We start from the raw sequence: 22,881 nt of genomic DNA, 5'->3' as shown, positions 1-22,881 counted from the left end.
TAATCTTGGGAACAATCTTCAAATGTCAAACATGCTTGATAAATATCACTAGCTTTATAGATTCAGAAATTACTCCATAAATAATTCCTGAATGGAGGACTCATCTATTAAATAACAGTGATTAGTTATGCACAAAAATTACTGTCAACTTAGTATTTCACCAAGGACTTGGTATCCTAAGGCAGCGGTAAAACAGCTGAACTTCTAGGGGTTCAGAGAAATCAATAATGGGTTTTTGTTGCTGAATTCCAAATTTTAAAAGAATAAATTTATATTAGTCGTAGCTGAAGGATTAAGACAATAAATAAACCTGGAACTCCTGTAGAGTTACTATGGGGACTCATGGGTATCAGATATGACATACTTAATCATACCACTGACCCTTTAAATTCCGTATTCCACTTAGAGTTCTAAGAATAGCGCATACTTTTGGAGATAGAAAAAAAGTGTATTTTGGAAACCAGATGAAGACTCCTGAATAATTTGCCCTAATTCCTTATTGTTTATTGTAGGAAAAAAAAATAAAAAAAGAAAAACAAAATCTGTCTTGATCACTGAATACAACAGTTGTATACAATAGTGTTGTATACACTGTCAATTTGTTGTATACAGTGTCAATCTGTACCTGGAAACATAAACAGTGGTTAATTTATTGTGGCTTGTAATTATAAATTAAACAATCGTGAAATTACACAGTCCACTTCACTGATAAACAAACTAGGAAAAGTGAGCCAGCTCTCATGCGTTTCTCCTTTACGATGCCATCCCTTTCTCTGTTGGTTTGGCATGCCTTTTTCATTTCAATTCTAGTTATTTTCTGTGTAAATATTTATATTTGTACTCATTTGTTGAGAAAAACTTAGCCTTTAAATGGACAGCTCATGTATAAACGATTAATAAAAAGCAAACGTAAAAATCTGTTTAGCCTGAGGTTAATAAAACTGCAATGTACAAAGTGTTGAAATGTGATTGGCAACTTCAGATCCAATAATGCTACTTCTTTAACAATGTGACAATGTTAAATCAATTCAAATAAATTTTTCCTATCAAAATTTACTCACTGGATAATCTAACCAAGTGTGCATGTGTCTTTTTTTTCCTTCTGGACATCTAGCTTTTTCTTACTTCATAAATCAATAGAAGTGGTTCAACAGTTCTAAAAGTCAAAAAGGGATTGGAGTTGGGACAGGGAAGTACCTACAAGCTTGAGTGCTAGCTCTCTGCAGCTGGTAAATTTATCAGCCTGCTCCAAACACTCTAAAATAAATTTTTTCTTCCACTAGTTTTAAAACCACTCAATTTCATTTTAATACGCTCCAATTAAGTGCAGAGAAATCAATAAGGAACAGAGTGTCAAGCGTCAGATACGTCACATAATTTACGTATTTGGGAAAGCTTTATTCTGGCCTGACAGGGAAAAGGCTAGCCCCAAATTGATGGCCACTCTCCCTTTTTAATCTACTCCAAACTGAGATTAAGGCCTTTGCTTCTGGTGTGGTCATATGCAAAAGAAGGTGGCAACAGGTCCGAAGTAAATACTAAAGATCGGGCAGCAAATCTGCCTCCACCAACACGTATTGAACAGGAGACTGGCTATCACCAACAACCAGACCTTGTAGAACCCTCAGCAAATAAAAAACTCGGGACTGCAGAAGTGCGCCCGCCACGCAGACACGGAGACCGCTTAAAATACACCAGACATCCCTTCCAAGCGGCACCTCTTTGTGTCCGGGGATTTACACCCTTCCCCCCCAGAGGCCCTCACACCGCGAGGAACAGGAGAGCTAGGCTACCATCTCCCCTGGTACCGCCAGCGAGACCTCAAAGACAGCAGCGCTGGCCCTTCTCCCCTCTTCTAGCCGGGCAGTGGTGAACCCCACTTTCCTGCGGCACTGGGAGGCCGATTCCTTGGGAAGATTTAATCCTGCGTGCAGAAGCTGCTCTCCGCAGCTCCTCGGATCCGCCCTCATCCCAATCCCCAGAGTAATGATGGAGCCCTGGCTCCGTACCGCGACAACCCAGCACCCTTCCAGCCCATTCCCCTAGTTTCGGACAGGTTGCAAGCTCCGCCTTCCTCCCCAGGCCCAGATTCCCTCCAGGGCCCACACTCGGGGCTCCCTGCCGCCCCCCGAAACCAATCCAGGACCCGGACATCAGGCTGAGCGCCAGTCTGTTCCCTCCTGTCTTTAAGCGCAGTGCCCTGCCTTGGGCCAGGGGAAGGGAGGCAGGTGACCGACCAGCTCCGGAGGGACCCAGGCCCCCCACACTCACCATCCTCCCGCCGAGTCCCTCCTCCTCCTCCTCCTCCTGCCTCCCCCGTTACCAGGGGCAACTGCGACGGCGCCGCCCCCGACGTCCCTCGTACGCACGGCAGAGGAGCAAAGCAGCAGAACGGGGCGGGGTCCAGCTCCGCTTTCCCCAATGTGCGCAAGCGCGCCAATCTGCCCTCCCACTGCGCAGGCGGGCTGCTGGAGCGGCCGGAGAAGGCGGCAGGCTGCAGAGACCTGGGGAATGGTGAAATCTCGCCCACGTGGCTGGCGGGGGCCACCAGGCTTGTGATTGGTCCAGAGGGAGGGCGTGAGGGCGGGGCGAGGGGAGGTTCCCTGGCGGAGGCCAGAAGGGCATCCTGGCCTGGCTGCCAAAGCGGGCTGCTTTTGGAAGCGGCTGTGTTAGTCCGTTTCTCCCGGATCCAGGTAAGGATCTTGAGAGGAGGCCTCCTGCAACATCTACCTGTGCCAGGTTTTATTCCCCACATCCCAGGAGGGAGTTTGCATTTCTGTCCTGACTGCCCAGGCGAGGCTGCGGCGCGGGCTGGGCTTCCACCTGCCAAAGCCACGTGGCAAGGAAAGGAGCTACCTGTGGATCTCTTTATGGCCTCCAGTACCTTCGTGTGCCAGGCTGAGGAGCGGGGGCGTCATGGGTTGCGCACCCGTCTCCACACATCCGTGTTAAAATCCGGGCTGGAGGAGTCCTGGTGGTGCGAGGCTGCCTACAGGAGGGCAAGAAGCTGCCTGAGGACTGGCCGTGAGGGCTGGGATGAGCTGATGGTTTACGGGGGTGAAAGGCGATTGGGATGGATGGTTTTGCTGAACTAAGTTGGCAGGGGTCGGTGCGCCGTCTGCAGCCCTGAAGGAGGCAAAAATGGGTCTCCACTTCTAGGCAAGAAAGAGTGAGAGAGATTCTGGGTGCTATTTCCCACCCCTTCCCCGTGCAGAGGACAGGAAGAAGAGTCACCATATTTGTGCCAGGTCCTAGTCTAAATTCTGGAGACACAGCAGGGGGCTAAATCTGCCCTCATGGAAATTACATCCTTCCTAGTGAGATGCTTTTCATACAAGATTTCATTTCATTCTCACAGCCCTAGAAATTGGTTATTTTAAGGGTTAAGAGTGGGGACTTGAATCCAGTACTTTCTGACTCTTGAGGAATTATTATTTTTGGCCGCTCCATGCTTGGCATGTGGGGATCTTTGCTCCCCAACCAGGGATTGAACCTGTGCACTTGCAGTGGAAGCAGAGTCTTAACCACTGGAATGCCTGGGAAGTCCCTGGGCTTAGCTATTGTTAATAGTTTCCTCCAGGTTTTGGCCTTTGCTGCTTTTAAGACCAGCAGGTTTTCAGCCTAGTTTAGATCGTTGGAATGAAGGCAGATTTTCCCTGAATGGTTCTTAACATTTTATGTATTCAAGTCAAGTTTCCACGTATCTCTAGCCTGCTGGTTCTTCTGTGAAAAAGGCAAAGCAGACTTCTCTTCCAAAATTGCCTGGAGCCTAACATCATGGCTGCCAGGGAGTCATTTGATTGTACATAGGCATGTATTACCAGAGCCTGCTGGTTTAATTATTAGTCTCAATCTCCAAGTTGAGCTAGGTAGCCTTGACAGCAGCCCTTGACCCATCTCAGTGGACTTTGTGTTTGAACTGCTTGAGTCTTTGACTGCCTTGATCTTCCTCTGATGGGAATACCAGCGATGATGTTTTGTTTTTTCCCCAAGTAGGGGATTCAAATAGGAGATCTTGGGTGCTTCCCCCTCCCTTGCAAAAGGATACTCTAGAAGAGTTTGGAAAGCCTGTTACCCAAACTCTGATACTCTCTGCTTGAGAAAATCAGCTCTCCCTGGAAGGACAAGCATTGCTTAAGGAGAGGTAGTAGGTTACACAATTTTTAAAATATTTTCCCTTCTTCCCTCCTTTTCTCTTTTTCTTGAGACAAACACCTTTTAGTGGATAAGAGGACCCGTCTAGGTGACTCTAAGCCTTGTGACTTTGTGGTCTCTCTTTTTTTTTGTCCACTCTGCACTGCCCCCTTGGCAGTGAAGGGTGGAGTCCTAACTGCTGGACCGTCGTGGAATTCCTGTCTAAGCCTTATAACCTTGGGAAAATATGGCCCTAGCTGTTATCAGATTTTTGGATAAATAGGACTAGATCTGTTTCCTGCTCACATTTGTATCTGCCACAGTGCAGGACCATGTGTGCCATAAACACTCACCACACTAGCTCAATGCATGGGAACCTCCTCGGCATCAGTTTCTTCATCTGTAAGCTGAGATGTTGGATCCCTAATGTTTTTAAGCTGTGACATTCTCTAACCCTGGAAGGAAAGGGAAGTATTGGTTAGTCACCTGTTTGATTTCCACCTCTCCCCCATTCCCTGTAGCAGAACCCTGGATATCATAGTCACCTTTTTAGGAGGAATTAGATATGGCTTGTGTAGGAAGAGGGAGCTTAAATGCTGAAAACTCAGCAACTAGTAGGACTCAGTATAGGAGGGGTAGACAGTTTGCAGCTTCATGAAAGAAAGCCTGTTATTACTTCTGTAACCAAGGCAGGTTCTGAGTTTGACAAAAAAAAGACAAGATTTCGGGGACATCCTTGATGCCCGGAGAACCCAAGAATAAGTTGGAATGCATTCCAGGCAGGCGGTAAGTGTTTTTAGAGGGCAGATGAGGACTATAGCATGCACCTTACAGTCTGTCAGGGGAGGCAGATTTTACACTAATAAACATCAAGAAAGTGACAATTACAAAAGCCCCATGTGCTGCAAACGAGGACAGGATACTATGGGATTATGTAACCGAAAGGCTTGAGTTTGCCCTGAAGGAATCACAGAACTGTCCCTTTTGGGGGCCAATGGAATGGGAAAAAATGTTAAGACATAGAATTTAGATTTTTTTCCTTTTACGTTTTACATAAGACAGGACAAGGATGTGCCCTGGTAATGAAGGCAAAGATTCTTGCATGATTTAGCAAATGACTACCCCTTCATGGTAGACGTGCTTTCACTGTGAAAGAAAGAGGATTTTCCAGTGTTGGATTGTTCAGTTGAGAGTGGAGAGGGATGGCCGAGAAGTGTGTGTGTTGTGTGTTGTGTGTGTGTGTGTTGAAAGGGAGGCATAGCATTAGGACTGTCTCCATCTGGTGCAACTGTGTGGCTCTGTAAGTCAAGGCTTACTGTTTTTCCTTCCTCTAGAATAAAGGGAACTCTTTCCCCCTCCTGGCTTCAGCTGGGACTGGGTGAAATGCCTTTGGTCTTTGGACCAGCCCCCCTGCAGGAGCCACGTCAGCCTGTCCTTAAAGGACAGAGCCTGGAGCTTCTCCTGGGCTCTGGTAGGGTGTGAGAGGGGGCCGTCTCCCCCACCTTAACAAACAGTCTAAAAGTTGATGTCTGTTCTTGCTCTACCTCATCTGTTGGCTGCTTCTGCCTGCTCCCTCTCTAGTTGTTCTCAGATTTTTGATGGGTTACCTCTTAAATATAGTGGTCTTCCTGGGTATTTCCTTGGATCACTGCTCTTCCCAGTCTGCATTTTCTCTTTGGAAAACTTCATCTTAACCCACCCCCATGTTGCTCCCTCACTGTTTTACTTCTAACCCTGATCTCCGTTCGGGGTTTTAAGCCTAAATATCCAATTGTCTACTGACTGGACCTCTTCTTTAGCAAATACTCAAATTGCTATGCTAGGCATTGAGGCAACGGTGGTGAGCCATGGACACACTCCTGGCTTCAAGGAGCTTATGGCCTAGTGGGGGACGGTGGGCATTAATTCAGGTAAAACCACAGCATATCACACATGGCATGGCTCTGAAGGACAAGTACAGAGCCAGGAGCTCATAGCAGTGCATGAGAGGGAGGAAGGGGTCCTTCAGAGACGTCTCTGAGCAAAGGAGGTTTCAACCAAAATCTGAAGGATGGGTAGGTGCTTGTCATTCAGACTGTCTCTGCAGAGCAAAAGGCTACTTTTGGGGGAGGGCAGGGGAGTCCTTGAGATTATTTGCTAATGCACCTGCTTTTAAGGCTGCTATTTATTCTGAGGTGACTTTGCTGTAACTTCCCTTGCAGCTGTAATGGGTCTTTACAGAGGTAGTGTCTTGAGTGGAAGTTCCCTTTCATTCTACTATATAATATAAAACATTTATTCTTTATTAGGTCTATGGCTTCCGTCAGCCATATGTTTCCTTTCTCTAATATGAAATCCTGGCTTTGTTTGCTTGAGTCTATGAGTACCTTGGATCTACATGATTGTATAACTCAAGAAGATAGTTTTTATTTTTTAATTATTTTCTTTTGGCCACACTGCATGGCATGTGGGATCTTGGTTCTCCAACCAAGGATCGAACTCGCACCCCCTGTAGTGGAAGTGTGAAGTCTTAAACTGAACCACCAGGGAAGTCCACCTAGCTTTTTTTTAAAAACATGTTAACCACTATCATTTTCATTTTATATACTTTGGCACTGAATTATTACAAAAATTACTTCTGTATCTTAAAGTTTTCAGAATGAGAAAAAGAAATGGCCAAAAACATATGAGTAGATGCTTAATCTCATTAAGAATCAAGAAAATACAATTTAGGAGCTACTCTGATGGTCCAGTGGTTTAGATTCTGTACTTCCACTGCAGGGGGCACAGATTCGATTCCTAGTAAGGGAACTAGGATCCAACATGTTGCACAGTGCTGCCAAAAAAAATTTTTTTTAATAAATTTTAAAAAGAAATATAAATGAAAATAACAATATTGTTTCTGCTCATCATATTGGAAAGAAATGATTTATTTATCCATTTTGGTAAAAGTTTGACTAAAGGAGGATTATCATATACAACTGGTTGAAAAATCAATTTGAATTATATTTATAAAGATTTCATTTAAAACATGTACGTCCTTTGATCCAGCAATTTCACTTCTAGAAATCTATCTTAAAGGTATGGTTGTGGTACTTCCCCGATGGTCTAGTGGTTAAGACTACACCCCCAATGCAGGGGCGGAGATTTGATCCCTGGTCGGAAGCGAGCTAAGGGGTTTCCCAGGTGGCGCTAGTGGTAAAGAACCTGCCTGCCAGTGCAGGAGACATAAGAGATGTGGGTTTGATCCCTGGGTCGGGAAGACTCCCTGGAGGAGGGCATGGCAACCCACTCAGTATTCTTGCCTGGAGAATCCCACAGACAGAGGAGCTTGGTGGGCTACAGGTCATGAGGTTGCAAAGAGTTGGACAAGGCTGAAGCAACTTAGCACACACACCAGGGAACTAAGATCCCACATGATGTATAGTGCAGTCAAAAAAAAAGATATAGTTGCCATATACACAAAGTAATGTGTATAAGGATATTCTCAGCAGGGAAAAACTGAGAATAACCCAAATGTCTACCAAAGGATGAAATCAAGGCACATGGAGTAGTATGTAATAATATAAAAGAGTGAGATGGAGCTGTATATGTAAAATGGAGAATTCTCTAAGATGTGAAGCAATAAAAGTCAGTTGTGTATTAGTGCCAGTTAGTTTATTGCTCCTTAGCTCCAAATCTACCCTTCTTCATCATGTCTTATGATCCTGGACGTTGTAAACCTTTTTCCTTTGCCCTCGGATATGATTTTAAGCTCTACCAGTAGAGGGCGCTGGAGGAGCACCGATGAGGAACGGGTAGTCTTGCCGGTGCCTGGGTGCTTGCCTCCTATCAAGTTTCAACAACACCCCACCTGGCAGCTTCCCTCAGCATCCCTGTACGCAGCTTCCCAGAATCTCAGGGGCTTCCTGGTGAGTTTCATCAGCCCTCCGACTCAGCATTCCAGCGCATCGTTTCCTACCTGCCAGCCCTTCAGGGGGCAGCACCTCAGCAAACTTTGAAGTAGACTGCTTTTTAAATCTTGCTCAAGGCGTGCTTGTGAACTTGTAATTCAATATATACGGAAGATTGTCAGGTGATTTTTTTTTCCAAGAAAAAAGACAAATGACATAGTAGAAGAAGATATAGAAGTCTCAAAAGTATTCCTTAAGGAAAAAAAAACAGATGAGCAGGTATTATTTAGTGAAGAGGGAGAGGACGAGAATCCTGGACTGGCATTTGCAAAGAAGCATGAGGACTTCCCTGGTGGCTCAGACGGTAAAATGTCTGCCTACTGTGGGAGACCCAATTTCAGTCCCTGGGTTGGGAAGATCTCTTGGAGAAGGAAATGGCCACTCACTCCAGTATTCTGGCCTGGAAAATCCCATGGACGGAGGAGGCTGGTAGGCTACAGTCCATGGGGTCGCAGAGTTGGACACGACTGAGCGACTTCACTTTCTGAGACAGATGGCAGCCTCTTGCGTTTGAGGAAGTCTTGTAGCACTTGAAACTCAACATCAGGAAAGTCTAACTCAGTGTTTTCTCCCTTAAAGTCGGTTTTTCTGTATTCTCCAGATATTACTGTCCCAATCAGAAACCCTGGTATCACTCTAGGTATTTGTGATGGCCAGAGGAACTCAACAGGACTGTCTCTCTGCTCTGCTTCCCGTTTTAGGGGCTGCTGAGGGAGAAGTAGTCACTTTGTAACATCCACACGCCTTCTTTTGGTTATTAGACCAAATGCTGATTCACATACTGTGGGTGTCTTGCAAATGTAATTAAAGTCCCTAATTGGCTGGCTTTGAGTTAATGTAAAGGGAGATTATCCTGGGTGGCCTGACTTAATCAGATGGAATCCCTTTAAAACGGGGCTGGGCCCCCTCCTAGGAGAAGGCAATAGCAACCCACTCCAGTACTCTTGCCTGGAAAATCCCATGGACGGAGGAGCCTGGTAGGCTGCAGTCCATGGGGTTGCTAAGAGTCGGACACGACTGAGCAACTTCCCTTTCACTTTTCACTTTCATGCACTGGAGGAGGAAATGGCAACCCACTCCAGTGTTCTTGCCTGGAGAATCCCAGGGATGGCGGGGCTTGGTGGGCTGCTGTCCATTGGGTCGCACAGAGTCAGACATGACTGAAGCGCCTTAGCAGCAGCAGCAGCAGCAGGGCCCCCTCCTACCTTAGGTTAGGAATTCTAAGAGGTAGGTAGACAGACAGGTAGGTAGTTCTCCTATTGATTCTGTTTCTGTGGTTGAGCTCTGACTGATAGAATTCCTGCTATACCCAGTCACTTGGCACATCCTCAGATTTGGCTACTTTAACAGCTTCTCTGCTTTTGGTCTTCCTTCCAGTTCTGATGCATTTGGGTTCACTTGAGCCCCATTTCTTCTTGTCTGGAGTGTTGGGGGTTCCCTTCTAGCTGGTCTCTGCGTCCTCTGAGGTCTTGCCACTCCCTGCTTACATCCATGGAATTGCCTAGACTGTTCTTTCTAAACTACACATCTAATCTTATCATTCTTCCTAAAGTTTTGTTAGTGGCTTCCTGAAACTCTCAGGCAGCTTTTTTACATGACTCTATTTTTTCCTCCTCTCTGGCATATAGATCATACGTCTTTTGAAAAATTTTTTTAACGGTTGCTCAAAAGTTTGCCGTATATATTTACAACTAATCCAAGTCCATTTTCAAATTATACTGTCCCACATCATGGGTAGTCCGAATACCTTAGAGTCTTCCCAGCTTTTCCATCCCATCTATTATAGCATTGTTGTCATTCCTTCATTTTTTTTTTTTTTTTTAGGTAAAGATTTATTTATTTTATTTTTGGCTGCACTGGGTCTTTATTGCTGTGTACAGGCTTTCTCTGGTTGTGACAAGCAGGGGCTACTCTCTAGCTGTGGTCGCTGACTTCTTATTGCCGTGCCATTGTGGAGCGCGGGCTGTAAGGCATGGGGGCTCAGTAGTTAACAGCGCATGGGCTTAGTTGCCCCACAGCATATGGGGTCTTCCCTTAGCAGGGATCGAACCTGTATCCCCTGCATTGGCAGGGGGACTTTTAACCACCGGACCACCAGGGAAACTCCCATTCAGTTTTTCAAAATATGCATTTATTTATTTATTCAGCTGTACTGGGTCTTCATTGTAGCATGTGGATCTTTAGTTGCACCATGTGGGATCTTTAGTTGTGGCATTCAGGACTTTTCATTGTGAAATACAAAGTCTTAGTGGCATGTGGGATCCAATTCCTGACCAGGAAACACACACAGACTCCCTGCCTTGGGGGCACAGGAGTCTTAGTCACTGGACCACCAGGGAAGACCCCATTTCTGTCATTATCTCTGACTGTTTCTATTTTCGACGTGACCCCATGCCTCTTCTCCTGCAGATAGATCTCTCCTACCTTCTGGGGTGGGCTTCACCCACATTCCACCTCTTTTGGGAAGCCCCCCTTGATTTTTGTGATCCTGCCCCCAACTCAGCCTCCTCTCATCTTGTGTTTATCGTAGCCCTCCGTGTTATCTGCTGTTCCACAGGTGGGCTCTTGTTCCCCAGTCAGACTCAGCTCCCCAAGGACAGACCCTGTATTGTCCCTTTCTCCTGAGTTGCCCCCAGCATGATCATGCCCTGGGCTGGCCACTGGCAGGCACTCAGGAAACATTTGATGTCCAGTGGCCCAGATGGGTGACAGTTCACTGGGCTCTTCCTGACCTGAGTGGGGTGATGCTAGCGGCTGGGGTGAACTGTCCATCTCCTATAGTGGGAGGTGCTCAGGGCCTCTGGAGAAGGTTTTGATTCGGGGGACAGTCCTCATTTTTCCTCTGTTCTGAAGTTCACAGTTTTGTGTATGGGCAGGATGGAGGCTGACCTGTCTGACTTTAACATCGATGCCCCCCGTTGGGACCAGTGCACTTTCCTGGGGCGGGTGAAGCACTTCTTCAATATCACAGACCCCCGCACGGTCCTGGTACCAGAGCGGGAGCTAGACTGGGCCAAAGTGATGGTGGAGCAGAGCAGGTGAGCGGCTGGGGGACGGGCCGGGTGCACTGGGGCAGCATCGGTGGGTGCCCTAGGGGAGAGGTGGAAATGGAAGATGAGGGGATAGTCAGAGAGCTCAGGGAGGCGGGGGGGCCAAGAGCAGGATGACTCAGGGTGGAGGTTGGGAGGTGACGCCGGCCTGTTGTCTTTGGGTGACAGGATGGGGACTGTGCCCCCGGGCACCCAGGTGGAGCAGCTTTTCTATGCTAAGAAGCTGTACGACTCGGCCTTCCACCCTGACACTGGCCACAAGATGAACGTCATTGGGCGGATGTCCTTCCAGGTCCCCGGTGGCATGATCATCACGGGCTTCATGCTCCAGTTCTACAGGTGCGACTGGGGAGCAAGGCAGCGCCAGGGGCACCACTTAGACCTGCTAGGGAGGGAGCCATAGTAAGGTAATAGTAATAGCCATCTTTATTGATTCCTTACCAGATACCAGACACCGTGTTCAGTTGTTGGCATGTATCACCTCATTTAATCTCAGCAGCCGTACAGAGAGGCACTGTTTTCATCTTCATTTTACAGATGAAGACCTGCAGTCCTACAGAGGTTATGTAACTTGCCCAAGTGCACCAGCCAGGAAATAGTGGTGCCTGGCTACACGCACTGAGGCAGTTCTCTCTAGGACTCAATGACTGAACTCTTCTACTCCTTTAAAAAGTACTTATTCAACAATGAATTTAGTGTATTTTTATAACATAATATCCAAAAAATTAAAAAATGGGAAGACACTTTCAGTCCAGTTGGAGAGAGAACACTTTCTCTGTTCCCCTTCCTCTTTTCCCTGCCCCTCTTCCCTCCCTAACACATTCGGTTAGCCAGTTGTCGAGCCAGACCTTGGGCCAGATAAAAAATAAAAGTGTTAGTCTCTCAGTTGTGTCTGACTCTTTGTGACCCCATGAACTGTAGCTCACCAGGCTCCTCTGTCCATAGAATTCTCAAGGCAAGAATACTGGAGTGGGTTGCCATGCCCTCTTCCAGGGGATCTTCCTAACCCAGGGATAGAACCTGGGTCTCCCACATTGCAGGCAGATTCTTTACTGTCTGAGCTACCAGGGAAGCCCACCCCTCAAGGAGGACCCAGTTTTGTTGAGACCAAGAAGGAAACAGTTAGTCTAGCTTGCCAAGTGGTAGGCTGGGGGCAGAATATGGGGTGGTGGGAGCAGACATCAAAAAATGACTACCTGTGTCTCAGGAAGGACAGGGGAAGGGTCAGGAAGGTTCCAAGGAAGAAGAGGTCTCTCCAGAGAGCAGGATTCAGCCATATACCAAGAGGCTGGGGGTGTGGATGTTCCAGGCAGAGGGGCAGCCAGTGCAGAAGAGCAGGTACAGGAAACAGCATGGGAGTGGCCTGGGGAGTGCAGGTTTGACTGGTGTTCCCACGCCCTCCTCCCACCCTCTTCTCTGCCTCTCCCGGCCTCTCTCCTGGTAGGACGATGCCGGCAGTGGTCTTCTGGCAGTGGGTGAACCAGTCCTTCAATGCCTTAGTCAACTACACCAACAGGAACGCAGCTTCCCCCACGTCGGTCAGGTAGGAGGCCTGGACCCCTGGCTGGAACAGCCCTTCTTAAGGGGTTCCGGGGCTGGCTGTCCTCCCTGGGTGGGGCCTGCCCTGGATGGGTAACCAGGTCTCTTTTCAGGGTTTGGAAGTATTAGGCAGACTAAGAGAGTATCTTCTTCCTAGATGAATTCAACATTCACTCATTCATTCATGCTACAAATATGTCTAGAGTGTGTATTAGGTATTGGATAGGGTTCTAGGGGCGGGGGAAACGTTTGAGTAAGACATGTGTGGTCTCTGGAGTTTAAGGTCTTTTTAGGAAAATAAGCATAATGATCTCAGTCTATAATAGCTGCCATTAAGGAAATCAATATGACATGCTGGAGAACAGCAGAAGGGCGTCTGTACAGATAGGCCAGTCAGGAAAGTCCTTTCTGCAGAGCTGACATTTCAGCTGAGTTTTGAAAGGTAAGGATTTAGCCACGCAAGAGCCCGGGGAAAGATTCCCAGAAGAGGGAGTGGCAGCATGCAGAGGTTCTGAGCAGGCAGGCACTTGGTGTGCTTAACGTACTGAAAGGAGCATCTGAGTGAGTTGGAGGGAGATCCCAAGCTGAAGCTGAGGTTTTCAGGCAAGAAGCCACAATTCCAGCCTTTATCACTCAAGCTTCGGTCCTGCCCTCAGCCTCCTGGAGTCCCCACTCCCAAACATCTCTCTCCTCCACTAGGCAGATGGCTGTTTCCTACATCACAGCCACAACCACTGCAGTGGCCACTGCTGTGGGCATGAACATGTTGACAAAGGTACGGTTTGGGGCTGCTCTGGACATGGTGGTCACAAGGGGGCAGCAGAATCCGAGGGAAAACTGTTTTTTTCCAGGTATTGGTTTTTCTCGGGGCTTTGAGGGAATTTGGGTGCCCTGACTGGGTGTCAGGATATGTGGTGGTAGTGAGGTCTGATTTCTTATTTTATGGTCCTAAAGCCCCTTCCACCCCCATCTTCCAGGGACCTGACCTACTCCCCTTGTCCTCTTCCCCCACAGAGAGCTCCGCCCCTGGTGGGCCGCTGGGTGCCCTTTGCCGCCGTGGCTGCAGCTAACTGTGTCAACATCCCCATGATGCGCCAGCAGTGAGTACAGGGATCCCTTTTCCTCCCTGTAAACCGCAAGGTCAGCAGGGAAAGGGCAGGAGACCGAGGCAGTGGGTGGCGTTGGTGGCTGAGGTGGGGGTGGGGAGGGCTGCACTTCCAAAGGTTCTCCGAGGACAGGCGGCTCCAACAGTGATGGCTGCAGGAGTGGCGGGTGACCTGGGTTTCGTCTGTGATGAATGCTGTGGGAGTCATTCTCTGAATGGGTTTGGAGGTTTAGTGTGGACCTGTGGAGTTTGGCACCAGCTCACGTCCTTTCAACTACAACTGTATTTAAGTCGTGAACTTGGCCTACTTCCAGAGCCCTGGGGATGGCTCACAGAATGAAACGCCGCAGAGCAAGGTATCCAAAGATAAAACAGAACCAAGAGGCTCTGAGGGAAGCCAGAGGGGTAGATAGATGTTTTCCAGCTGCCAGGCTCTAAGCTTCACAGCAGGAAAGGGGAAAGGAGAAACCCACTGTGTCTCACAGCCTTTGTTCCTTGACTAGAGAAAGCAAAGATGTTCCCCTGCTATAAAATTTAATGATGTAATACATGTAAAGCGCTCAAAATAGCGCCTGGAATGTAATATTAAGCGTTAGCTACTGTTGCCACAGTTGCCATCGATGCCTTCCTGGTCATCACCGATGTCGTAAGGCACATTTTCTTAGGACTAGTGGTCAGTAGAAAGTGATCACAATCACCCTTGCAGAAAGCACACCACGGGAGAGCCACGCATACTCTACTTGACTCCTGTTCCCCTCCCCCATCCGGTTGCTCCTTCCAACGAATGAATGAGTCCCCACCACCCACCTGGTCTTGGATGGAGTGCTGGCTTGAATATAACAGCCAGAGCAGCTCCTGTTTGTGGGTGGGTCATGTAGTCAGGCACTGGACCAAGCACTTGGCAGGCATCATCCTGTTTAATCCTCACTGAGTCCTGTGAAGGGGCGCTATCATTATCCCCATTTTGCAGATGAGGGTAACTGTGTCTTTAGAAGGACTAGGGAACTTGCTCAAGAGCATACACTTGCTCTGCAGCTTCCAGATCCGGCCTAGGCAGCTGGGACCTGGCGCTCGCTCTCTGAACCTCTCCCCTAGATATATGCAGTATCACTCTCTGGAGTGGGAAAGGCCGCTCCAAGGGCCAGGCTGCAGGAGGTGGCTCCCTAGAGCTGGAATGCTCGTGGTCCCCTGGTGTGTCACATCGCTGGCGGGCTTCCAACACACCCCTTTCCCCCATCCAGCACTTCCTGTCTGTGTTTAGGGAACTCATCCAGGGAATCTGTGTGAAGGACAGGAACCACAATGAGATCGGTCATTCCCGGGTGAGCAGAGGCCCGCCCTGGGGGTGGGAGGAGGGAGTTCCCTCTCAGAACCTGTCCTGTTCTTAGCGCTCAGAGCAGGCCTGGGCTAAAAACCTTTTCCCTGGCGCCATCCTCCTCCTTCATCGATTTTCCCTCCATATCTCTGCTCATGTCATTTCTGATCCTGAAGCCATAAGAACGTGGCTGGGTGGGAGAGGGTCAGGTATGGTCATTTAACCCCTGACAGGTCCATCCCTTCCCCTTTACCAGCTCAGACTTGACCGTGACTCTGACCCTGGCCAAGCCCTCTGGTGCAGCCTGTGGACTCTGCATAAAGTCATAACTGACAACTAACTTTTTTCTGTCCTTAGAGAGCTGCAGCCATAGGCATCACTCAAGTGGTTATTTCTCGGATCACCATGGCAGCTCCTGGCATGAGTAAGATGGGGAAGCCCTCCCCTCCTTCCGGACCCTGGTTCATGTGATGGAGACCTCAGCCACACTTGGGGTGGGGGATGGGACCCCAGCCTCTATAGGCATTCTTCTCAAACTGGTTTGCTTGAGTGTCGAGAGCCACTGGAGAGTCACACCGTAAATCCTGGAATGTCAGTTAATCGAGATTTGGTGGAGAAAGTTGTTTTCCTTTTACAAATATTCCTTAAGTTCCTTCAATGTGTTGGGGAGATAGTGGTAGAGAAAATAAGTTCCCTGTCCTGGTTTTGCCTCCAGCAGGGACAGGTTACAGAGCAGGATACAAAACTTGCTTGAAAGATGGTTGGTTGTAAGAAGGGTGCTCTGGGCCCGTGGTACCATCCTCCTGTGGTTATAGGGCTGCAGGTTGAGGAGTCTGGGAAGCACCTTCTTCTGGGACTTGGGGGAGAAGTGGGTGTGGCCATGCCTATACATCCTTCTCCCCAGTGAAAAGTGTTTTCTGGAACTTCTGGGTAAGGAGGGGGAACCACTCAGTCTGTGATCTGACTTTAGAAGGGGAAGTGTCACAGCCTTTCCTCTGCCTCTTCCAGTTCTGCTGCCAGTCCTCATGGAAAGACTGGAGAAGCTGCGCTTCGTGCAGGTGAGTGGACTCTCCTCTGCACCTTCACTGCCCGGTGGCCCCAACCACACCCGTGCTGGGGGTCCCTGACCCTCTCACCCTTCCGTCTCATTCCCATCCCCGCACTGCACTCCGGGAAGGCCTCTCCCAGTACCCTGGCTGCCCAATTCTCAGCCTTGTCTGCTAAGAGCAAGGAGACTCCCACCTCTGCTGCAGAGCCAGGGTTTCCTGCCTGTGGGTTTCTAGCTGGCTTGCCGATGTGGGGTTCCCCTCGAAGTACGTAAGTCCCACGTGGGTCTCTCTTTTGTCTTGTTTCTGCACAGAGAGTCCGGGTTCTGCACGCGCCTTTGCAGGTTCTGCTGTCTGGATGCTTGTGAGTAACGTGTTTTCTCAGTTGGCGTCTGTGGTGGGGCACCCCAGATCTGTCTTCCTGTGTCACCCGTGTGGGAAGACATATACTCCTTTACCTGACTTCAGAAGCACCCAGGCTTGAACACCTGTGGCCCCTCTGACTTGTCCCATCTTTCCAAGGGCGCTGGGCTGGCCCTGTGCACACACCGAGGTGGAAAGCAGCACCCTTGGATGTCCTCCTATCCCTGGGGTCTCCCCTCCAGCCTTAGGTCTGCAGTAGTTGTAGAGAAGAGACAAAAATGATGAGATCATCCCACCACAAAAGAGAAATAGGGGGGTCAGCTCACACAGTGGTGAATTTAGGTGGCGCTAGTGGTAAAGAACCTGCCTGCCAGTGCAGGAGACATAAGAGACGCAGGTTCAGTCCCTGGGTCGGGAAGGTCCCCTGGAGGGGCAGGCGTGGCGACCCACTCCAGGATTCTTGCCTGGAGAATCCCATGGACAGAGGAGCCTGGTGGGCTACAGTCCATAGGATCACAAAAAGTTGTACGTGACTGAAGTGCCTTAGCATGCACGCATGCACATGTCAGTTATGTCTCAATACATCCGAGTGTGGTGAGACGTGAAAAATGACACAGCCTGGGCCCGTCACGTGTCCCAGGCTCGCACGGGCGGAAAGCACCATGACTCCCGGCAGCGGTCTCGGGTGCCTGCCCTGGACTGGACAAGTCCCAGCATTCATCGTGCTTTGTGAGGCCATGAGCCAATGACCACAGCCTAAGCTCATGTGTATTGGATGTCTCCTGTGTGCCCCCACTGTGCTGATGTTTCATGTCTATAATTTCCCTGATTCCCTGAGCCCTCGAGGTATACATCCTGTCAGCGTCTCCTTTCCCAGATGAAGAGACTTGCCCAGGCATCTCTAGTTGGTAATTTCTGGAGCTGAGATTGGATCCTTAATAAGTCTAACATTATGCCAGACTGTCTTCTTTATTTTTTTCGCTGTGCAGGCTTTTCTCTAGTTGCAGCGAGCAGGGGCTACTCTAGTTGCAGTGCACGAGCATCTCATGGCGGTGGCTCCTCTTGTTACGGAGCACAGGCTCTAGGGTGAGCGGGCTCAGTAGTTGCGACTCCCGGGCTCTAGAGCACAGGCTCGGTAGTCAGAGGTGCCTGGGCTTAGTTGTTCCAAGGCATGTGGGATCTTCCTGGATTAAGGATCAAACCCATGTCTCCTACGTTGGCTGGCAGATTCTTTACCACTGAACCACCAGAGAAGTCCCCGCCAGAGTGTCTTCTGCAAATTGATTTGCCACTGAGGGAGCGGTTACATACCATGGGCTGAATGTGTCCCATGTTTTACCTTGTTTAACCCTCGCAGTAACCCTGCCGAGTATGCACTCTTGCTCTCCCTCCGCTGGCTCAGGGGGCTTGCCCCAGATGGCACAGCTAAGAAGTACGCAGCTGGGACTCGAGCCCAGGTCTGTTAGAATCCCAGATTCTGTAAAATACAGTCCTGGGCCCACATCCTCTGAGAACTTGTGAGAATAAAGATTCAAGCCCTTTCCTGGACCTACTGAATTAGCCCTGCGTTTAAACAAGCTCCTAGAATTCCTTGTGTGCCCCATGAAGTTCCAGAGGCTCTGCCCTCACTGTTCTCCAACAGCCTGGGGGTTCAGCAAGTACAGGAGCCTGCCCCGAGTTCACACCCCTCCTGCTTTCCCTGAACACCAGAGGGCACCTGTGGTTATGAGTGCCGCTGCTCACATTCCCTGGTGTCTCCATTCCCATCTTCATCTGTGAGAACGATGGATGGATGGGGGTGAGGGGTGCAGGGGGGCTGGTTTTATCCTGTGTTGGAGTGAGTCTCCAGGCACCAAGAGACCAGGAACAGGGTTGGAGGGAGAGGAACTTCGGGTTCAGCTCCCCTATCCTTTGGGGACTCTCAGCCACGGGGTGTGGATGAGTCTGTGAGATGCCAGACACCCCCTAATGCTTTGGTTTCTCCTTTCTTCCAGTCTTATCTTCATGGTGCCAGTGGCGTGTGGGCTGTTCCCGCAGCAATGGTATCAGCTGTTCATTACCCACTTGTTTTCACTGAATTGCCTGTCCCTGCTCTTCCTGACCTGCCCACTCTCCTGAAGGAGAGGGAGCAGCAGGCAGGGCAGCATCTGTTTGGGGACAAGTGTGAACTCTGTCTGTGTGAACTCTGGGCCTCTTGACTCCCGTTGAATGGGAAACCGAAAACAGAGCTCCAAGGGGCAGAGGGATGTTGCTCACTCCCAGTGGAGCACAGGCTGCCTTGGAAAGATGGTAGGGGAACAGTAAGAGACTTCCTGTCCCTGCTGGTTGAGTTGTTAGACCCATCTCCCCTGGCTGGATCTGGTCTTTGAAATCGAACAAGAGGGTAGGTACTCACTCTGGCTGATGTTTGCCGGAGGGTGGATGCCTTGGACCTCTCAGCTTCCCTTCCATGTCCTGGGAAGGGTGCAGGGGGTGGGTGAGAAGAGATGATGGCAAAGGGAAAGGGAAGCATTAGACGGGTGTCAGGAGCAGGGGGCAGGGTGGCGGAGAGGACTGACTCCAGGAGACCAGACGTAGCCTGAATGGATACAGGGAAGATGCCCGTCTCCCTTTTCCTAGTACTCCCAGCTCAGTAGTCACCTACACCGTTCCTGTGTTCTGATCACTGTGCTTGCAATCTTTGAGAAGGTAGATGTTTGGCACTAGGGAGAATGAAGTCAGAGCCCAACAGAAGTAAAAAGCAAAAAAAAAAAGTAAAAAGCAACATACTGTGCTGTGTAGAAACCATTTGTAATTCTGATGGAAAAATGGGCAAGGGCTTCTTAGAGGTGGCAACTATGTTGGATTTTACCTCAGGGTAATTTGCTGTTGGTCCAGGTGGCAGGCTCATAACACTTCTCTCTTCTCAGTGAATTGCCGGTTTCCTATCTGGAACCCGAGCTCCAGGACACCATCAAGGCCAAGTACAGAGAACCTGTGCCTCATGTCTACTTCAACAAGGGCCTCTGAGGCCTCACCCCAGCACGGACCAGTCCATACGCCAGCTCACAGAGAACCTGTGCCTCATGTCTACTTCAACAAGGGCCTCTGAAGGCCTCACCCCAGCACGGACCAGTCCATACGCCAGCTCACAGAGAACCTGTGCCTCATGTCTACTTCAACAAGGGCCTCTGAAGGCCTCACCCCAGCACGGACCAGTCCATACGCCAGCTCACAGAGAACCTGTGCCTCATGTCTACTTCAACAAGGGCCTCTGAGGCCTCACCCCAGCACGGACCAGTCCATACGCCAGCTCACAGAGAACCTGTGCCTCATGTCTACTTCAACAAGGGCCTCTGAAGGCCTCACCCCAGCACGGACCAGTCCATACGCCAGCTCACAGAGAACCTGTGCCTCATGTCTACTTCAACAAGGGCCTCTGAAGGCCTCACCCCAGCACGGACCAGTCCATACGCCAGCTCCTCCTCAACTGCTGTGGATCCCTGTGCCTCGTTCTTCTTTGCCGACAGGGCCTGCAGGCCAGCGTGGATTCGGGGGGCGAGGGTGTCAGGGGGAGAATGCCTCGTGCTTCTACCCAGGTACCTGGGTTTATTGGACTCCAGGGGATAAAAGCGACCAAGGCGAGAGAGGCCAAGGCTTCTATCTGCTGTCCCTGAACCCCCATCTCCTGGAGACCAGGAGCTAAGACCCCCTCAGAGAGAAGGTGTTAGGTCCTGAGGGTGACACTCAAGTAAACCGTTTGGAAAAATTAGGAAACCTGGGATTCTGGTCCCAGCTGGGGTTGAGGAAGGACCCCCTTTCTCTTCCTCCTTATCTGTTCTCAGTCAAGGGTACCCTTCCTGGTGGGAGCGGGTGTGGTTCTGGCTCCCTCAGGAAGAGGGAGGGGAGAGGCTGGGCCACCTTGGACCTCCTCTTTGCTCTTGCCCACTCTCCTCCCCAGGGCGCCCTGGGCAGAAAGCTTCTTTGGGAGTCTTGCTAAACTTGAGAGTTTTTATCAGGCACCCAGGAGTTTTTAGTGCAAAGCACCGCACCGCCCCCCCCCCCTAAAAAAACAGGACATAGTGAGGCAGCAGAGTTTCATGGTGCTTCAAACCCTATCTGTTGACACTGGCTTTGTTCTCCTAAAATCATATCTGATTCTGCTTCTCTGTGTCTGAAAGATAAAACCACTGACTGTGAGTAAAAAGGACATAGGTAAGCATTAACTTCATGTTTTAGTGGGTATAATTTCCTGGCTGCCTCCCTTCCTCAGCCCATTGGGTTAAACACCAAAGAAAGACTGGTGTGGACTGAATAGGAAAGGGAAGTTTTATTTGGACGCCTCTGAGAGGAAAGCAACCAGGACCAAAGAGCCTTAAAGGACACACAGCTAAGTGCAGCCACTCACCCTTCCCCGCCAGGGTGCTCTAGGTTATTTTGGAAGCCCTTGAGGGAGAGGGGGCTGCTGTAGCCAACCTGGGGCCAATGTCTATGAGTTTTGTCTAGTAGAATTTACTGACTGATCAAAGGGTATCAATGTGAATCGAATGCATTTCTTGAAAGAGCACAATGGACTGTCTGCACACTGAGTTAATAAAACCTAGATGCAAAGCAAGAGCTGTTCTTACTTTGGCCTTGGCATGGAGGAGGGTATCACAACTCTAAGGGGAACCTGTCTGGTGCCCAGAGGCCATTGTTTGTCTCCCTTATTATGGAGGAAATATCTACCTGCCTTTGCTGGAGGCTCTAGAGTGTTCCCTGGACTGGATGTGTTGCTCGAGGGCAAGAGCTGGCAACCATGGCTTGAGGGGCCAGGTTTGCCTGTTTTTATGTTCCTGGGAACTAAGAATGGCTTTTAAATTTTTGAAAGGTTGTGAAAAAAGAAGGATGTGTGAGACCCTGTGGGGGTGACATGCAGAACCGAAAATATTTACTATTTGGGCCTCTACACAGTGTCCCCTACTCTGGAGTAATGGTTCTGAAGAAACATGCCTGAGATTCACCTGGAGGGCTTCTCAAAACATGGATTATAGGGCACCCTCCCTAGAATTTCTAATTCTGTGGGGCTAGGATGGAGCCTGTGGATTTGTGTCTCTGGTAATTGTGATGCTGATGCTGTTGGTTTGCGGACCACTTTGAAGGAGCACTGCTCTGAAGAGAAAGGGGCTCCTCCTTGAGGTCAAAGTACTGACAGCAGTTTGATTTTTTTCCCCCATTAAAAATTAAAATACAGTTCACAAAACATGAAATTCATCCTTTGAAAGATACAGTTCGGTGGTTTTTAGCATATTCCTAACGTCATGCAACTGTCATTACTCTCTAATTCTAGAATATTTTCATTATTCCTGAAAGAAGCTCTGTACTCATTAGTAGTCATTCATTATATCCTCATCCCCCAGCCCCTGGCAACCTCTCATCTATCTTCTGTCACTCTGGATTAACCTATTCTGGACATTTCATATAGATGGACTCATACAGTATGTGGTCTTCTGTGTCTGACTTCTTTCACTCAGAGTATTTTCAAAGTTCAGCTATTCTGTAACATGTGCAGCTTAATTTGGGCTGATATCTGAGCAGAAAAGCCTATGTCTTTGGAGCTGGCTTCTTTGGGACAGGAGATTTGCCTTCAGCTTTGCTCAGTTCCAAAGGCAAATAGGAAAAACATTACTAGAGCTGGCCGGAACTCGGCAGCAATTCTGAGCTGAGGTTCTTTCAAGAATCTACAACCGTCTTACTTTTCCAGCTCCTTAAGCCTCCTGGCATTTCTCTTTTCTTCATAGACGATTACTCTTGGAAAAGTCTGGAGTAGAGAGCAACTGCCGTTTAGAGGCAGATTAAAAAGTTCATTCAAACTGCATCTCAGTTCTATCTTATAAAAGCCTCCCATTTCTTTGAGTTGGCTCCTGTGAGGTGTGGAACGAGGTGATGAGGGTGACTAACATGCCTCAGGGTGAGAAGTTCTAGTTCAGATTGGGCAGGGTGTCATGTCCTGTCCTGGAGCTCAGTTCTTGTCCTGTCCTGGAGCTCAGTTCAAGCTCAGGTAAAGAGAGAAAAGGAAGTTGAGAAAGGACAGAATTCCTTTCTGTTTGTCAAATTGAAACCTTTGGAGTTGCCTAATGATAATGATGTCTGGCCTTTTTTTTTTTTTGATTAAAATTTTGTTGAAGTGTAGTTGATTTATAATGTTGTGTTAGTTTCGGGTGTCCGGCAAAGTCAATCAGTTATACATGTTCAGTTCAGTTCAGTCGCTCAGTCGTGTCCGACTCTTTGCGACCCCATGAATCGCAGCATGCCAGGCCTCCCTGTCCATCACCAACTCCCGGAGTTCACCCAGACTCACATCCATCGAGTCAGTGATGCCATCCAGCCATCTCATCCTCTGTTGTCCCCTTCTCCTCCTGCCCCCCATCCCTCCCAG

At 49.1% G+C, this 22,881-nt stretch overlaps 2 protein-coding genes across 3 annotated transcripts in view; one reads left to right on the top strand and one right to left on the bottom strand.

Annotated features, from left to right (window-relative positions):
- The window catches only part of ARL3 (ADP-ribosylation factor-like 3), a 30,176-nt gene extending 27,755 nt beyond the window's left edge, over positions 1–2,421 (bottom strand). The window contains exon 1 of the mRNA XM_010859431.1: positions 2,272–2,421. Within this exon, the coding sequence (XP_010857733.1) occupies positions 2,272–2,274 (3 nt within the window). The 5' untranslated portion in view covers positions 2,275–2,421. The remainder of the gene's footprint in view (positions 1–2,271) is intronic.
- A 149-nt stretch (positions 2,422–2,570) lies between these two features.
- Positions 2,571–21,078, top strand: SFXN2 (sideroflexin 2). 2 transcript variants are annotated; one of them, XM_010859433.1, is made up of 12 exons: positions 2,571–2,693; positions 10,943–11,104; positions 11,285–11,455; positions 12,561–12,659; positions 13,355–13,430; positions 13,670–13,755; positions 15,022–15,082; positions 15,433–15,499; positions 16,084–16,133; positions 16,436–16,485; positions 18,479–18,526; positions 19,394–21,078. In XM_010859433.1, the coding sequence occupies exons 2-12, from the start codon at positions 10,944–10,946 to the stop codon at positions 19,491–19,493; spliced, it is 969 nt and encodes a 322-aa protein (XP_010857735.1). In that variant the 5' UTR covers positions 2,571–2,693; position 10,943; the 3' UTR covers positions 19,494–21,078. The 2 variants fall into 2 exon arrangements, with proteins under 2 accessions (XP_010857735.1, XP_010857734.1); XM_010859432.1 differs by having other exon boundaries at positions 10,920–11,104.
- Positions 21,079–22,881: the final 1,803 nt, after the last annotated feature.

Source organism: Bison bison, unplaced genomic scaffold (assembly GCF_000754665.1).
Source record: "Bison bison bison isolate TAMUID 2011002044 unplaced genomic scaffold, Bison_UMD1.0 scf7180017864456, whole genome shotgun sequence".
In the NCBI taxonomy this organism is placed as follows: domain Eukaryota; kingdom Metazoa; phylum Chordata; class Mammalia; order Artiodactyla; family Bovidae; genus Bison; species Bison bison.
Note: the sequence above shows the minus strand (reverse complement) of the source record. Positions and strands in the feature narration are given on the sequence as shown.

Coding starts and splice junctions, on each gene's coding strand:
- SFXN2 (XM_010859432.1), top strand. CDS start 10,935: ATGGGCAGGATGGAGGCTGACCTGTCTGACTTTAACATCGATGCCCCC. Junction 12,660..13,354: donor GCTTCCCCCACGTCGGTCAG/GTAGGAGGCCTG, acceptor CTCCTCCACTAG/GCAGATGGCTGTTTCCTACA. Junction 15,500..16,083: donor CATGGCAGCTCCTGGCATGA/GTAAGATGGGGA, acceptor TGCCTCTTCCAG/TTCTGCTGCCAGTCCTCATG.